This window comes from Pongo abelii, chromosome 3 (assembly GCF_028885655.2).
Source record: "Pongo abelii isolate AG06213 chromosome 3, NHGRI_mPonAbe1-v2.0_pri, whole genome shotgun sequence".
NCBI classification, from domain to species: domain Eukaryota; kingdom Metazoa; phylum Chordata; class Mammalia; order Primates; family Hominidae; genus Pongo; species Pongo abelii.
In genome coordinates this window covers 192236371-192254779 of record NC_071988.2, presented here as the reverse complement: position 1 = coordinate 192254779, position 18409 = coordinate 192236371, and the positions used below count along the sequence as shown (strand labels likewise).

Sequence of the window (18409 nt, the reverse complement as noted above, 5' to 3'; positions counted from 1 at the left end):
GGAATTGAATGCGATGACTTTTATGCTCTATTGATTCCAACTTCATGGATCCTCTTATTTTTTTCAAATTTTATATTATTTTTATGAAAATCAACGTATAAAGCAATATATAAAACAATTCCATTTGTAATAGCATCCAAAAGAATAAAATACCTAGGAATAAATCTAACAAAGAAAGTGGAAGACTTGTACATTAAAAACTGAAAAATTTTGCTGAAAGAAGTTAAGCAAAACTCAAATAAATGGAAAGACTTCCACAGTTCATAGATTGGAAGACTTAATATTGTTAAGATATTAATACTACCCTAAGCAATTTACAGATTCAATACAATCCCTATCGATATGCCAACAGCCTTTTTTGCATAAATGGAAAAGCCAATCCTCAAACTGATGTGAGTTTAAAGGACCTAAATAGCCAAAATAACCTTGAAAAAGAACAAATTTGGAAGACCCCCACTTCCCAATTTCAAAACTGCAAAGCTACAGTAATCAAACAATGTGGTACTGGCATAAAGACAATCATATAGACCAATAGAATAGAACTGAGCATCCAGAAATAAACCCACAAATCCAACTGATTTCAGTAAGGGTGCCAAGATCATTCAGTGGGGGAAAGGATAGTCTCTTCAACTGTGGTGCTGGGACAACTGGATTTCCACATGCATATAAAAGAACTTGGACCCTTACTTCACACCATATGAAAATTTAACTCAAAATGGATCAAAGACCTAAATATAAGGGCTAAAACTACAAACACTTAGGACATAAGGGCAAATTTTTATGACCTTAGATTTGGTGGATTTTTTAGATATGACCAAAAATATGAGCAACAACAACCACAAAAATAGATAAATTGGACTTGAAGATTTAAACGTGGTTGTGTATCAAAGGACATTATGAAAACAGTGAAAAAAGAGTCTATACAGTGGGAGAAAATATTTATCATAATATATCAGATAAACCTTTAATAACCAGAACATATAAAGAACTCCTACAACTCAACAACAGAAAGATAAACAACCCAATTTAAAAATGGACAAAGGACTTAAATAGACATTAGTCTGAAGAACATGTGCAAAAGGCCAATAAGCACATAAAAGATGCTCAACATCATTAGTGATTAGAGAAATGCAAAGCAACATAAATCAACATATGAAAGTTGCAAGTTCCATGATCGTGTAGTGGTTAGTACTCTACAGTGTGTGACAGCTGTACCTGCAGTCTGATTATTTGGCAAGACTCAGGCTTGGGGAAAAAAAAATTTTTTAATAGAGAAAAGCAAATCAAAACTACTGTGAGATACTCCCTCACACATACCAGGATGGCTATTATTTTAAAAAAAAGTGAATATGTGAAGAAACTGGGTTCATTCATTGCTGGTGGAAGGAAATGTAAAATAGTATGGCCACTGTGGGAAAGTTTGTCAGTTCCTCAGAAAATTAAAATAGAATTACCATGTGACCCACAATTCCACTCATGGGTATATACCCAGAAAGAATCGAAAACTGGGACTCAGACAGATACTTGTATACAAATGTTCATTGCAATATTGTTTACAATAGCCAAAAGGTAGAAGCAACTCAAGTGTCCATCAGTGGATGAATGGATAAATAAAATGTGGTATATACATACAATGGAATATTATTCAGCCATAAGAAGGAACACAGATCTGATACATATTACAGTATGGATGAACCTTGAAAGCATTTTAACTTTAAGAAGCCAGACACAAAAGGACAAATATTGTATTATTCCAATTATATGAAACATCTAGAATAGACAAATTAATAGAGATAGAAAGTAGATAAGTGGTTACCAGGGGCTGGGGAGAGTAGAGAATGGAGAGTTATTAATAGGTACAGAGTCTCTATTTGGGGTGAGGAAAAAGTTTTGGAAATAGACAGAGGTGATGGATGCACACAGTGTGAATGTAATTAATGCCACTGAATTGTACTCCTAAAAATAGTTAAAATGGACTAGACTAGGTAGCTCACGCCTGTAATCCCAGCACTTTGGAAAGCTGAGGCTGAAGGATTACTTGAGGTCAGGAGTTCGAGACCATACCGGGCAACATAGCAAAGCACGTGTCTACAACTTTTTTTTGTTTGTTTAATTAGCCAGGCAGAAGGCTGAGGTGTAAGGATTGCTTGAGCCCAGGAGCATGGTGTTACAGGGAGCCATAATTGCACCACTGCACTTCAGCCCAGGCAACAAAGTGAGACCTTGTCGCTTAAAAAAACAAACAAACAAAAAAAGGCTTAAAATGGCAACAATTTTACCACAATAAAACTAAAATAAAATAATTACTTTTTCTTAATGATTGGATACTCATAATTTATTTTCCTAAACTCCTAAGATTTAAGATTACATAATGTCTATGAATGTAAAACCTGTGTCTACATATAAAGCATGCATATACACACGCACAAATGTTTTCACATACCCAAACAGAAAAACAGAAACTGTATGCCAAGCTTTGAGGAAATATGCTAATAAGCAGTATGTGTTTAGTTTATGGCCCAGTATTGATTTGCTTTATTCATGGTAGATGTGCTTTATAAAGTTAAGGCCTTTTAAATTTGTCATAAGGAGGATCTGAATTGTTCTTTTTTTATGCATACTTCTACATTTGACTGCTAAAAGAATGTTTGCTTTTCGTTTGCAATTTTTTTAGAACCTCATTCAATTATTATTTAAGTTCCTTTTTTTTTCTTTAATGCTCAACCATGAATGAGATTCCACAAATTTGTATAAAGCTAAGTTTGTAAGCAATGCCAGTACATGCCAGTTCAACCTTAGCAATTGGTGAAGTATGGAAATTCTACTGTACTGCTTGGTGATCTGCTCATCCCATTCAGTGTCCCGCCACCACCCTGGCTTCCCTGACCCCTCTCCTAGGACCACCCTGAACCTCCCATGATCCAGAGTTAATGTCGGCATAACAGGGGGCCTACAGGTCCCCATTCCAGGCTGCACTGTATCTGATATACCCATGCTATACCACTTGTTAAATATTTTTAATATCACCTCTGCTTGTGACTATTTTATATATGAACACAACAGTAAATGAATCATGTGATTTATTTACTCTATCAAAAAACATTCATTTGTAAAACCCCTACTTTATAAACCAGTAATAATTATAATTATGAAGATAATTCATGGGTACTCATCATGGACGTAAAGATGGCAACAAAAGATACTGAGGCTGACTGCTGGGGGGAGTCAGGAAGGGGGCAAGGGCTTGAAAAACTACCTATTGGGTACTGTGCTCAGTACCTGGGTGACAGGAGCAATTATACCCCAAACCTCAGCATCATGCAATATACCCATGTAACAAACCTGCACACGTACCCCTTGAATCTAAAATGAAAGTTGAAATAGTAATAATAATAAAGGAAAAATCAGAAAAAAAGATAATTCCGTCAGAAGAAGCTAGATTATGCTGTAACCAATGACCCCAGTACAGTTTTATTTCTCTTACATTCCATATCCACTACAAGACTGCTGGAGCTCAGTTCCATGCCACCTTTCTTCTAAGCCCCAGATTGACAGAAGCAATCTCTATCTGAAACATGGTCAATCTTAGAGCAGAGGGAAAAGAGACATAGACAACCACAAGCTGGATTTTAAAGCTTCTGGCTGGAAGGAACATGCATCACTTCTGCCCCTGATTTGTTGCCCACTGCAAGACACATGGCCATACCTGACATAAATGGGGCAAGAAATAATTATATAATTCTCTGGGAAGGGACAGGAGGTATTTTTGGACAATAATGGAATCTGCCCCAGGGGCATGGCAGCTCACGGCTGTAATCCCAGCACTTTGGGAGGCCGAGGCGGGCGGATCACGAGGTCAGGAGATCCAGACCATCCTGGCTAACATGGTGAAACCCCGTCTCTACTAAAAATACAAAAAATTACCTGGGCGTGGTGGCGTGCACCTGTAGTCCCAGCTACTCGGGAGGCTGAGGCAGGAGAATCACTTGAACCGGGGAGTCGGAGGTTGCAGTGAGCCAAGATCGCGCCATTGCACTCCAGCCTGGGTGACAGGGTGAGACTCCATCTCAAAAAAAAAAAAAAACAAATGTATAACCTCAACCCTCAGGAGCTCAAAGCTGGGTGCAGGTTTATATATTTTTAAGGGTATGAATGAGCAAGTTCTTAGTTAGAAAGAAAAAAAAAACCAATAGCACTTACATTTGTAATCATGACTGACTCAGGCTTTCTTTTGTGCTCAACAGCTGCACCCACTGGGCTGCAACATTATTAATGTTGCCAGTGATGAAAGTGGGATTGTTCCAGATTCCCTAAGAGACATACTTTCCAGATGGAAACCAGAAGATTCAAAGAATCCCCAGAAAAACACCCCCAAATTTCTTTATACTGTTCCAAATGGCAACAACCCTACTGGAAACTCATTAACAAGTGAACGCAAAAAGGAAATCTATGAGGTATTGTAGAAGAATGGATTAAAGTAGTTGTGTTCCTGTTTCTTTGTGACTTTTTAGAAGAGCACTATGCAAGCTCCCTTTCTTATTAGCCTTTTGCTTTCAAGGAATATAGTTTTTAATAAAAGGAAATCATATATGCTTAGGGTCCTAATAAATTTAGACACAATAAATTTCTGCATCTTTCATAAGTTATGAGATTTTTCTTTCCCCATAATTGATGTTTTAATATAAAAGAAATAGCATCCTTGGCCTGATATTAAATTTTATGAGATTATTTAATATTTTACCCCAAGTTTGATTTCCATTATTTTGTGTTGTTAACTTGTCTGTTCTGCTTCCTACTCCTTGTCATCTTAGGTTACTAAGAATTCTTTAAAAATAAGAGGCATGCTCCCCTTTCATAAAATCTTTGAGATACCTGTGATGCCTAGCTTTTCACTATAAACATTTTTTTAAGTATCAAACATATATTAAACTCCCCAGAAATCTTTTGAAAAATAAGAGAAATGTGCCTTTTAGAAAGTCTCTTTTATGTACCTGACTGTGCCCCCAACCTTTCACTACAAATAGCTTTTTAAAATAAATACAAAACCCATGTTAAACTCTATAGAATTTAGTCACATCCAGTGGAATCATAGGAAAGATTTCAGCCAGTTCCTTTTACTTAGAAAATTTTTAGGTTCAAAATATTGACTCAGGTTGGGTGCAGTGGCTCACACCTGTAATCCCAGCACTTTGGAAGGCTGAGGTGGGAGGATGCTTGAGCCCAGGAGTTCAAGACCAGCCTATGCAACATAGCAAGACCCCAACTCTAAATATATATGTATACACACACACACACATATATATACACACACACATATATATACGTGTATCTATATATACACATGTATACACACACACACATACACATACACAGTCATGTTCTTATGTTTGTACTTTCCAGGCTCTGTCCTGAGTTCTCTTCTCTGTTTACATATTCCCCAGACAGCCTCGTCCAGTTTTGTGGCTGTCTATTCCGTTACGTACACAGTGACTGGCACATTGCCTGGCCCCTACCTCTTCCCTCAGCCCCAGGCTTCTGTATCCAACTTTCTGCTGATACCTCCACAGAGAGGTCTAAAAATCATTTCACACTTAACATGCCCAAAATAGAACTCCTGATTTTCCACAGCCCCACCCCAAACCTCTGATCTACAGCCTCTCACATTCTCCATCTCCATAAAGAGTGCAACTATGAATGGTTACCCTTTATTCCTGTCATTCCCTCCTTTGCCCCCCATCCCCCACATCTAGCTTCTCCTGTGGACTCTACCACTGAGCTTATCCAAGTCCATCCATTTTTCTCTGTTGTCATCACTGTCCCCATCTTCTGAGCCCCTGCCTGCCCTCACTGGACTCCTCCAATGCCTTCTTCACTACACCATCTGCATTTCGCCCTGCGCTCTAACCAGTCACACTCTTCACACAGCAGCCAGCCACATCTGTCCCTGCAGAAATGTCAGTATAAAGCCCGGCTCTGGGTTCTCCTGTTTACAGCCCTCCGGTGGTTTCTCTTTGCAGTTAAAATAAAGCCCAAATTCTTTTATCTGCCTTGCAGAGCTAGGTAACATGGTCGGTCTGTTCTCAAGTCTTCTCTCCTATCATTCTTCTTGCTGCACTTGGGGCAGCCGCACTGTCCTTTTTAGCCCTTAAACATGTCAAGCGTTTTGCTTGACCTTGAATGGGACCTTTGAATGAATGGGACCTTTGCCCTCATTCATCCCTCAGTCTAGATTCTTCTTTGATATTTGCACAACTGACTCCTTCCTGTTATTTTAAGCTCTGATATTACCTGGTCTGGAAGGCCTTCTCAGTGATTGAACCTGAAATAGCTACCCCGTCACTCTCTCCCTCACCTGTTATAATGCTCTGCCCAGCACTTAAAAGCCACCCATCTAGCTGGGCTCAGTGGCCCATGCCTGTAATCCCAGCACTTTGGGAGGCTGAGGCGGGTGGATCACTTGAGGTCAGGAGTTTGAGACCAGCCTGGCCAACATGGTGAAACCCCATCTCTACCAAAAATACAAAAATTAGCTAGGTATGGTGGTGCATGCCTGTAATCCCAGCTACTCGGGAGGCTGAGGCAGGAGAATCACTTGAGCCCAGGAGGTGGAGGTTGCAGTGAGCCAGGATCACGCCACTGCACTCCAGCCTGGGCGACAGAGCGCGACTCTGTCTCAAAAAAACAAAATAAATAAAACCATTCATCTAATGTTTATTCTGCTCATGATCCACAGGCTCCACAGGCTTATGTATATTCTGTCTTTCCCCCTGGAATCTAACTTCCATGAGAATAAGAGCCTTTAATGCCTTATTCCTCTTTTTATCCTCGTTATCTAAGACAATAGACACACAGTAGTTCCTTGAATGAGTACAAAGAATTATAATTCCAAGTGAATTTAATTTTAGATAACTTTTAAGAAATAGATTACTTTAAGAAATAAACAATTACTTCAACCTTTTTTAGCTTGCAAGAAAATATGATTTCCTCATAATAGAAGATGATCCTTACTATTTTCTCCAGTTTAACAAGGTAAGTGATGATGTGAACTTACTTCACTATTAGAAGATAAGTTGTAAGTTACTGCACTGTGTTGGGTATTAGGCTGACTGCTGAGTCAGAACTAATCTACTTTTACATGGAAAGTAAATCAATTATGATTAATTTGCTACTACTTTACTTTTCAGTCTTCCAGTTTTATTATGGAATTAGTACCTTTCTTTTTTGGTATTACTGCTCTTTCCAGAAATTACTTACCTTCAAAATAGTAGCTGGCTTTCTGTACCAGGCCCTGGGACAAACAGAGTAAATCAGGGCTGATGGACGTCTTAAACTCCACATCCAAGTTAACAGCTCCTCAAACATCACCCAGGGATGTGAACTGAGTTTCATCTTTGGCAGTTGACTTCTGTGTCTTGGTGGTGGCCGATTAGAAAGATGTATGAGAAGGATTAGGAAGCCTTGCTCAAGCTGAAGGAGAAAGAGGCTGTGCTCTGTTAGCAGTGTCCCCGATGGACACAAGAGGAGGCATCACAGGCAGTGCACCACACATTTGCCACCCTGTCATTTGTGTCCTGGATCTTATTGCAGAGTAATGGGCATTTAGATTGATTCTCACACTATTATGTATGTGAGCTACCTTTCATGATGACTTTTTTCTGATAGATGATGATAATGTTAAGACCAAAGCCTGATTCTTCAAAAGCCAACACTTTCGTTGCTCTCAGGGCTGCAAAGAACATATACTTGGATTCAGCTTGCCCCTTAAATATACTGGGAAGAGATAAGAACTCTTGATTTCTCTACAGGGTTTCCTAAAACATCACTTTTGCCTCCTGCCTCCCACCATCAGCATGCCGGCAAATTTCCTTTCTCATTTGTAGCTACTTTTAAAGTAAATGTTGAAGTCAGTCTTTCATGTTGACTAATTTCTCATCTTCATTCTCATCATTTTTCTTTCTGTCGGTCCTAAGGATCAGCGTTCTCTCTCTGAACACCCTTCAGTGCTGCTGGCCATCCTCATTATGATCTTGTTCAAACTAGTGTTTCTTGAGTCCCTCCTGTAAGTCTGTTAATCCTGGATTTCAACCTCTGGGGCAAAGAGGGCCTGTTTGAAGTTTCCCTAAGTTCATAATAATGGCATCTGGAGCAAATAATAAGCCCTTGTGTGTGTTTTTGGCAGAAAAGCCATGAAGACAAGCAGATGCTAATAAAAGAATATACATTTTTGTTTGGTATTCCATGTTAAAGGGTTGAAATAAAGGTAAGAGAATATTTGTACTGTTGTTATCCAAATCCATCTCCTGTCTACTCTCTATTCAAAATAATCATACAGTGACTAACAGAGCTTTCAGACCAACAGTATTTTTTATTTTTCATTTTAAGTTCAGGGTACCAACATTTCTTTCCATGGATGTTGATGGACGTGTCATCAGAGCTGACTCTTTTTCAAAAATCATTTCCTCTGGGTAAGGCCCTGTGTCTCTAACTTGACGCCAGATCTAATAGAGCCAGAAATAGTACCTCAGTATCTTTTAGTCTAGACAATTTTTTTCACTTAAAATGCTTGTAGTCTACTTGTCTTAAAATACCAGTTTCATGATTAGTATTAGCATAGGCCTTTTTTTCCCTTTATTGACCTCCAGTAGTCAAAGATTTTTGGCTGTTTATCTAAAGTTGTAGTGGGATCAGTCAGGTTTTTGATATCAGTTATGAAAGGGCACATTTGGAAATACATGGTCAATCTTGTTTTAAATGTACACTTAAATTTGTTTTTGAAATCAGAGGTAGTTTTATTAGAATGTTTTAATTATCTAGATCCTTTTGTCCCCAGGTCACAATTGTCTGTCTAATGAAATCAGGAAAGTGATATGTATTAATTGTTAATACGGAATTGGTATCGTGCCTTTTCTCTTTCGACATAGGTTGAGAATAGGATTTTTAACTGGTCCAAAACCCTTAATAGAGAGAGTTATTTTACACATACAAGTTTCAACATTGCACCCCAGCACTTTTAACCAGGTAAGGACAATTTAGGACATCGATTTTTTTTTTTTTGTAATCAGATTAGAATTTTTTAAAAAAATAGATGGTAGAGAACAGAAACTCCAAACCTGTTTAGTGACTCATAGTTTGCCTTCTTTGCAGACATGCTAATCTTTCCTAAAGAAATGGGTTGGAATGCATTTTAATTAAAATAAAGTAAAATTAATTTAAGAGAATGTGTAAATTTCCTTACAAACTTTGAGAAATTATTGGATCCCTCTGTAACACAACCTCGCAGGTTGCAAAAATATGACTAGAATAGAAAAGTTTGTGTAGTATAGGACACTTGCTTGATATTGTATGTTCCATAAAGTACAGATGGCCCCATGTTTTACCGAGTTGGAGACTTTTTTTCATATTTTTTGTATCTGTTATCAATAGAAGTTCACTATCAATTTATAACATTTTAAACCTTTTTTTTTTAGACAGAGTCTTGCTCTGTCACCCAGGCTGGAGTGCAGTGGCATGACCTTGGCTCACTGCAACCTCTGCCTCCCAGGTTCAAGCGATTCTCCTGCCTCAGCCTCCTGAGTAGCTGGGATTACAGGCGTGCATCACTATGCCCAGCTAATTTTTGTATCTTTAGTAGAGACAGAGTTTCACCATGTTGGCCAGGCTGGTCTCTAACTCCTGGCCTCTGGTGATCCGCTCCTGTTGGGCCTCCCAAAGTGCTGGGATTACAGGCGTGAGCCACCGCACCCAGCCTAGAACTTCTATTTTAAATAGAAAATCTCCAATATGTCATGTAACTTTACACATCTACTGTACATTTTTATATTTAGAGAAGCAGTATAGCATGGCAATTAACAGCGCGGGTCAGGAGCTGGATAGCCTGACTGAATTCAGGCTGTGGGACTCAGAAGTTAACCCTTGTGCCTCATTAGTAAAACAGAAATTTATAGAGATTACATTTGGTAAAATATATTAGTATCTTACAATAGTGCCTGCTACATAACAAGTACTATATCAATATTTGTTATTTTTACTAGTATTATCATTGTTATTAATTGACATTTGTTTTAAATCACTGACTATATAAGCTAGGCTCAGCTTGTTATATCTTATTGTGGTTTACATGTAATCAAAAGTGAGTTGCTTTTATATATGGCAAAAATTACATTTTCAGGGGATGAAACATGATATTTATGATTTTATTTCTTTTAGCTCATGATATCACAGCTTCTACACGAATGGGGAGAAGAGGGTTTCATGGCTCATGTAGACAGGTATTGTATCATTTCTTTAAATATTTATGAACAAAATAGGAGCCCAGTGAACATAGTACAGATCACCTACAGTACTGATTTATTCTTCCTTCCTAAGTATCCTGGGAAAGGAGAGACAATAGGAACGGTCTGTTAATAAGTCAAAAGTCTATTCATTTTATTAGCTCTTCACCTAGCAAGTCTTCTCAGCATCCAAGGTGTGGTTTGAAAGCAGTGTCCACCCACTCCTATGGTAGTCCAAAATTCCCACCAGGTTAAGATTTACTCACTTAAATGATGTAATGGGTAAACTATTCATACACATAAATATTTTATTTAATAATGATTAATTGTGAAGGATACATGACACAGGATTTGGCTCAAGTAAAGATGAAGGTGAACATAATTTCCGTAAATAGTCTGTATATTGGTAGAAGTTATGGATTACTTTAGCTGTGTAAATGTGGTACCTCCTAGGACATTTAGAAATAAGGAGGAATGGGGTATTCGCATTCCCAGACCAGTGATTCATTATTTCAATAGTATTGTCTTTTATCCTGAGTGATGAGAACCAGTATTTAGACAACTAAACACAAAGATTGATCCTGCTACTTCTAGGTTCCATATTTTACATAGAAATGGACTTCTCTTTATGAATTTTTATTTTGTAATTATTCTACAATGAAAGAAAAAACACAGCGGTTAAAAGTTTTTCACCAGACAAGTGAAACAAATATGCTCCATTCTTCTATCAAGCATTCAACATTTTAATCAAGATAGAAAACAAATTCTTATAGCCTGGACTCTGGAGACTTTTTTGCTTCTGCAATCAATGTACTGAGCACATCCATTTCATTGTTTTCTTCTTCTAGGGTTATTGATTTCTATAGTAACCAGAAGGATGCAATATTGGCAGCTGCAGACAAGTGGTTAACTGGTGAGTGGAACGTACATTCGTCCTCATGATAAACAGTAGCATCTGTAAAAGCAGGGGATAAACACTGAATATTGCTAACAATCCTGGTGGAAAAGAAACAGTCCGGGAGTATTCTTGCCAAGGAAACATTACACCATAAATCATCTCAGAAGCAACATTTGATAAACCTGGGCACAGGCCTTCCTATCCACTTTACCTGTCTGCTGCAAAGAATTTGTGATTTAAAAAAAAAAAATTCATCTAAAAATCAACCACTAACTTACTTAAAGCTTAATAATATCTATTTTCAAAAATTTTAGTTATTTCAGAATTTTATCCCAAAGGGTAAAATTGTCAAACCATTCTTCTCTAACTAAGCTGTACAAAGACAGATGTCTTATTGACAAATTATTTGCCTTCTAATCGTTAACCTCATTTATCTCTGTAGTATTATCTATTGCTAACTTGATTGCAAAATGTTTTAGATTCATTTTTTTATTATGAAGGTCAAATTAATCACATGGCTTTAATTATATTATTAAAATGCCTTTGATATAAATAATAGGAAAACCAAAAATAGCAATTCCTTATTTCTCTCCTATCTTATTTTCTATAAAGTCTTGGTAAAAACAGAATTAGTGGCTGAGTGCAGTGGCTCATGCCTGTAATCCCAGCACTTTGGGAGGCCAAGGTGGGTGGATCACCTGAGGTCAGGAGTTCCAGACCAGCCTGGCCAACATGGTGAAACCCCGTCTCTACTAAAAATATAAAAATTAGCTGGGCGTGATGGTGGACACCTGTAATCTCAGTACTTGGGAGGCTAAGGCAGGAGAATCACTTGAACCTGGGAGGCAGAGGTGGCAGTGAGCCAAGATCATGCCATTGCTCTCCAGCCTGGGTGAAGCAAAACTCTATCCAAAAAAAAAAAAAAAAAAAGAATTAGTATCTTTTTGACAGTAGCACTATTTTACCACTTTGCATAATAGTACTGAAGAAAAACTTTTAATCAACAGCAAGTTCTTTTTTAAAAAAGATAGTAATTTAAATCAAAGATAATTATGCTTTGCTTTTGATTTCTCTATCCTAATACTCAATGAAACATAAAGCCCACAACCGCTTCTGGAATCCTTGAATTTTAAGTATTTCTTTTCATAATTAATTACATTCTGATAAAAATGCTAATCCACTGGACATCTAAACTATTACAAGAATACTAGGATTTGTTGTAATGCTGGAAGAATCCACAAATAATGGAAGAATCCTCTTCTAAATTGAAATAGCCATGTTTGTCTAGGTGTGGTTCTAAGTGAAGGAGAGAGGAGTGGGATTTCTTGCACTTCCCTAAGACTGACTACATTGTAAATATGCACACGCGAGCTATTCATTTGCCCACCCTACCTCTCCCTTCTTCCCTCACCCACAGTAACTCTTCGAAATGAAACCCAGAACATCAATTTTGAAGGCTCACAAAATGATGTTTTTAAAAATGCTATAATTGAAGGAACTGTTTTAGGAATACTAGTTTCTACTTACTACACTTATGCCATTTAACAACACACTTTGATATCATCCAAAATGCCTTACTTTGGAAGACATTTATTCTCTTCTTTCATTTGTAGGTTTGGCAGAATGGCATGTTCCTGCTGCTGGAATGTTTTTATGGATTAAAGTTAAAGGCATTAATGATGTAAAAGAACTGATTGAAGAAAAGGCCGTTAAGATGGGGGTAAAACTGGGAGGTGAAGGGCTGGGAAACCTAAGGAAAAGTCATACTTTTTCTTTAATATTTTACTTGAATAGAAATGGAAAGAAATGTTTCTTGTTGCCCACCAGCCAACTCATAATGTTCTAATATTAGATATTTTATTGCATTATCAAAATCATAAGAGGTTTTTGGGTTACATAATTATCCAGCTGGTCTAAATTAGTGGAAATATAGTTGTTCATCTCAGCTACTGATTAGCATAATGGCTGAGGGTAGTCTCTGGAGCCACACCTGTTGGGTTTGAATCCCAGCACCACCCCTTAGGGGATGTGTGGCCTTGAATAGGTTACCCTTTCTGTGCTTTGTCTGTAAAACAGAGGTAATAAGAATCCCTCTCTCATAGGGTTGCTCTGATGATTAAGTGAGTTAATATATGTAAAGCCCTTAGACTAGTATGTGGCACATACTCAGTGCTCAGTAAGTATTAGCCACTGGTATTTAAAATGAAGGGTTTTTTTCTGATGATGAAGATAAAGTATACTCATGGTAGGATACTTGGAAAATGTATAAAAGCATAATGAAAAATTTTTAAATAGCCCATGATTTTACCACCCAGATTTTGTGACCATTTATAGTATAGTTTCTTGAAAAGCTTGTTCTTAAAGTATTTTGGCTGTGCACTTATGTTACATAGTTAAAATTATACAGAAAAGTTTGTATCCTGATTTTTTTTTCACTTAAAATTAGCTCATAGAATGTATTCTAGGTTTCTTTTTTTTCCTCTTTTTATATTTAAATTATAAGTCTACTTAGATTTCATTGGGGGCATCAAGTAAGCTGAAAATTCTAAATATTTTTCTGTGTAGCTTTCCAGTTTACCAGATAAATTATTCCTTCTCCATTAATTAAAGCCATTTGCATGTTTGTCAGTCTTTTATACACACTGAAACCTACTGCTAGATTCGCTTTTGTCTTGAATCATAAGAACTAAAGGACAGATTGGATTGGTGATGGCAAAGTGCCATGCTAGTGCCTAAGAGACAAGGTGCTCTAGAAGTTAGATCTAGAGACAGACTGCCTGGACTTCAGTCCTACCTCCACCACCTTGGGAAAGCTATTATCCTCTCTTAACCATCTTACTTGAGGGCAGGACTCAGACTTCATTAATTGTTCTAACCCTAATCACAGCACATAGTAGGTACTTGATAAACAATTGACTTACTTCAAATAAATGCATTGTAGTATAATAAATCAATTTGATACAATAAATCTTTACTGTCAATGCCATTATCCTCAAAATATGTGGTAAGTGGTTATCTGTAGGTATGTCTAAGCGAGGCGCTAAGGATATAGACTTTGTTTTTACTCTACTCTTCTTCAGTCCTCTTCATTTATCCCATATATCCTGCTACATGTTCTTTTTTTACCTTTTCTAAATAATCTCCAGCTTTATCCCCACTTTGTTAGCCCAGATGTTGGTTATCTTGTGAAGAGATTATTACCACTCCCTTCTCTTTCAGCTCCTTGCTTCTAGTACATCCCAGAACTTTTCCTTGCTACTGGGAGAAATGATGGCTTTCATTTTATTTTTAACCAGGACAGAGAAACCCATCTTCTGCCTTGAAATCTTTTGCCCAGAGTACTCCAAATCGTGTCACTCCCAACTCCTCTTGTTTTAGCAGACAGTATAACAAGCAGTTACTCAATGCTCTTGAAGATCATGATTATACTAGTCAACCCTAACCACCATAGAAGATAAACTTGAAAATCTCAAAGACTTAATAAGCAATAGAAGTTTATCTCTGACTCACATATAATTCTAAGATGTGACCTGCAGTCCTCTGTGTTCCAACAGTGATTCAGAGACCCGGGTTTCTTACATCTCGTTGCTTTTCATTCTTCAACACACGGATTCCAAGATGGCTACAAAATGGAAAGAGCGTGGCAGATCACACACGGGATGATTTGTATGGGCCAGCCTTAGACACCTCTTACCTGGCTTCTACTCACATCCATTGGTTAGGATTCGCTCTCATGGTCACACACAGCTAGAAAGAGGCTGGGGAATAGGGTATATGTGATGCCCAGGAAGAAGAGGAAATGGAGCTTACAATCAGTGAGCTGTCTGCCTGTGTGGCCATCAAGAACAGCAGCTGTTCCGACCACCCCATCTTGACACGCTTACATAATACTTTTGTTCCTTCATTTTATACATTACATTTTTTTACCTCCTTTCAGTTCTTTGAATGCACCAATTTTCTTCCCATCTCAGGGCCTTTACTCTGTGTATCTTTGCCCTCAAATACTGCTCCCTGCTTTTTGCCTGACGTAATTTATCTTTCAGGCCCCAGCTTAAAAGTAACTTTCAGACTTATTCACTTAAAAATTACTTTTCTCGTTAGATTAAACATTTGTTTGTATTTATTACCGTTTATCTTTCTTTAGTAAGCTGTCCTTTCTACATTAAGGCTGAAATTTGAGTGTTCTCAGTTTTCGTGTATTCCTGATATTTTGAGAAAAGATAGCATTTGCCATATTGATTCTGAACATTTTTTCAGTTTCTATATGTTTAGTTTTGTTCATTGTATGACATACACAATTTTTATATAAATTAGTATTTTTTCTTGTGATTTCTTTAACTGCTTTTAAACTTAAAACATCCTTCCCTACTCCGAGATTAGGCTTAACTATATTATCTTTGAGTTTTTCTTTAGTGGTACATTACTTATCTTCCACAAACTCTCTTAGGTATTAATGCTCCCTGGAAATGCTTTCTACGTCGATAGCTCAGCTCCTAGCCCTTACTTGAGAGCATCCTTCTCTTCAGCTTCTCCGGAACAGATGGATGTGGTGAGTGTAGTATTCTCCTCAGAGTAATACTAGCTAGCAGTTTTATTTTTTTAATGCATGTGTATATTTTGTGAATTAGAATATTACTTAATATCTGTTTGGGTTTCTAAAATTCAGATATTTGTTGACCAGTCATGAACTATCATTAAAAGACCCATTTTACTTTGTTGCTAGACTTCTATAGAAATGAGACTAAATTGGAGTTCAAATTTATTGTCTGCATGAATAATGTATCACAACCTACTGAGCTGGGTAAATTGTCATGTTATGAGGAAAACTTCTTTCCTTCCTTTATTGAATTAACATGAGCCAGAAGTACAAATTCATGATGGCTGTCAGTCTCTTTCTCTGAAGAAAAAAGTATCATCAAGGGTTAAATAGAATTATATTCTTAATCACAATCTAGCTTTAACCAAAATAAGCTGTGTGTGTGGAAATCAAACAGAAGAGCTATAAATTGAACAGTGCCATTAACCTTGAGAAGAGTTTATATTTATCCTTGGAAAGGGACATTTTTGACATGTTCTTTATTTACTTGCTTTCTCATGTCATTAAATGTGTTTTTCATAAGTTCTTTCTGTTTTAATGTATTAGTGGAGTTGGGCAATTGAATCTATATAAAACGCAGGTGAGAGATTATGTAAAATCTAAAATACTCCATGTTATGGATAAAATGGAAAATGATCTTGAAGGCTACAAGAACAACAACAAAAAAAAAATCCTGAAAATCTGATGTACTTCAGTCTTCATATTTTAATAGACATTGATGGCATCCTGCACAGACAAAGTTGACATTAAACTTGACTTTTCAATGCCGTCTCTCAACCTTAGACAGATACTCTTTGTTTGGATTTTTAAAGTTATTACAGAGTTTTCCAATATAGTATCCTAAATTAATTAATTCTAATTTTTTTTGTTTTAGGCCTTCCAGGTATTAGCACAACTTATAAAAGAATCTTTATGAAGAAATTAAACTAGGTTGGGCATGGTGGCTCACACCTATAATCCCAGCACTTTGGGAGGCAGAGGAGGGAGGATCACTTGAGCCCAGGAATTCAAGGCTGCAGTAAGCTACGATCACACCACTGCACTCTGGCCTGCGTGGCAGAACAAGACCCTGTCTCTAAAAAAAAGAGAAAGAAAGAAATCAAACTAATCATGCTGCTCATGGATTTTTCCAATAAATTTCTTGTTTTGGCAGGAACACTGGTATTAGACTTACAGATTAAATTTCCTCAAACATGTCCTATCTGTAGTAGTTCAACTAGACACCTTTTAAAGTGCCTCTAAATTCATCAGATGGCCAAACTGTATTTATAATCCACTTAGGCATTTTGAAAAATTTTCGACCTGTAAAAAATGACTTTTATCTTGGATTTATTATAAAGAACTTTGTAGTTGCTTTATAATTTCCCATAAATTGTCTTTGAAACTAACATTTTACACTGAATTATTTTGAGATTTTAAAGAAGTAATTAAGTTCAAAATGGTATATAATGTGTACTTTTTCTACTTTTAGGAAAATTTAATGAGAGCTTATTGCAAAAATTGTTATAATTTGGTCATTATAAATGACTTTTAGTAAAAGTACCATAAACATTATGTTATGCCACAGAAATTCCTTTAAAATAAAATTCTTAAACTAAACATACCTAAAGGCATCAGACCCATTAATTCTAAGTAAGGAGGGGAGATCGTGGACTTAGGAAAATTTACTACATTGTATTTTCATAATACTACATAATTGACAAAAATACGTTCTTATCAATTATGTAATTTAAATCTACTGCAACCCTTTAAGGTATTAGGAAATACCTTTTAGTGATTTTTTCTCACCTTTTAAAATCTTTATTAAAGTAAGATATGCTCATTTTAGAATTTTTAAACAATCCATAATGTACAAGGAATAAAGTAAAAGCCACTCACTGTCTCACCCCTGCTGATAACTGCTATAAGCATTTAGCATGCTTCCTTTGCAATGTTCTCTGCACACACATGTAATATCTAGAATAGGATCTCATTGTGACAGTATATCATAAATACCCTGTATTCGTTTTCTATTCATTTTCTGTTTAACAAATTGACGAAGTGTTCTATGACCCAATAGTTGTAAAGTTGTAAGTATCTTTGAGGAATTAGGAAGTTTATGTCATTATTATTTATGCCATCCCTTGTGTATATAAACATCTCCATCACAGTTATTATTTTCCTGCACGTCTGGATGAGATGTTACATCTTTAAACAGCTAAAATTCTCAAGCAGAAATCTCAACCTCAAAGATCAAAGCAGCTGACCCCAAGCCCAAATCCCTATTTCTAAGGCAACCAGTGGTAATTATGTAGGACCGATTGAAGAGACGCAGGGCCTGGAGGAGGACCAAGATGAGGAACCTGACAATTCTCTTCACTGTGGGAACAGAAAATTATAAATTAGAGAGACTTATAAAAGTAAAATAAGCCTTCCCCATACTTTATTCAGTACTTTTCAACAATAACCAAAATTGCTTCGCCCAGCATTGCATAGATGAGTGCCTTGCTTTGGTTTTGTTTGTTTTTAAGTCAGCATCATGGAATAGTTGATTTGTAAATTGACTTATAGTTGCAGCTTTCAAGCAAGGGATTATTCCTCACCACAATCTTAAGAAATCTGTTTCTTCAAAGGAAACAGCAAGAAAAAGAGTGGGCACACACA

General features: G+C 36.8%; 1 protein-coding gene across 4 annotated transcripts in view; it reads left to right on the top strand.

The window, feature by feature from the left end:
* The window catches only part of AADAT (aminoadipate aminotransferase), a 30185-nt gene extending 12816 nt beyond the window's left edge, over window positions 1–17369 (top strand). For 3 of the 4 annotated variants that reach the window (XM_024246494.2, XM_002815290.6, XM_009240454.4), the window contains 9 exons: window positions 4245–4454; window positions 6964–7029; window positions 8383–8465; window positions 8922–9018; window positions 10207–10268; window positions 11120–11184; window positions 12783–12889; window positions 15617–15718; window positions 16641–17369. In XM_024246494.2, the coding sequence (XP_024102262.1) occupies window positions 4245–4454; window positions 6964–7029; window positions 8383–8465; window positions 8922–9018; window positions 10207–10268; window positions 11120–11184; window positions 12783–12889; window positions 15617–15718; window positions 16641–16682 (834 nt within the window). In that variant the 3' untranslated portion in view covers window positions 16683–17369. The remainder of the gene's footprint in view (window positions 1–4244; window positions 4455–6963; window positions 7030–8382; window positions 8466–8921; window positions 9019–10206; window positions 10269–11119; window positions 11185–12782; window positions 12890–15616; window positions 15719–16640) is intronic. The other variant, XM_054554719.2, reaches the window with a different exon arrangement.
* The last annotated feature ends 1040 nt before the right edge of the window (window positions 17370–18409 follow it).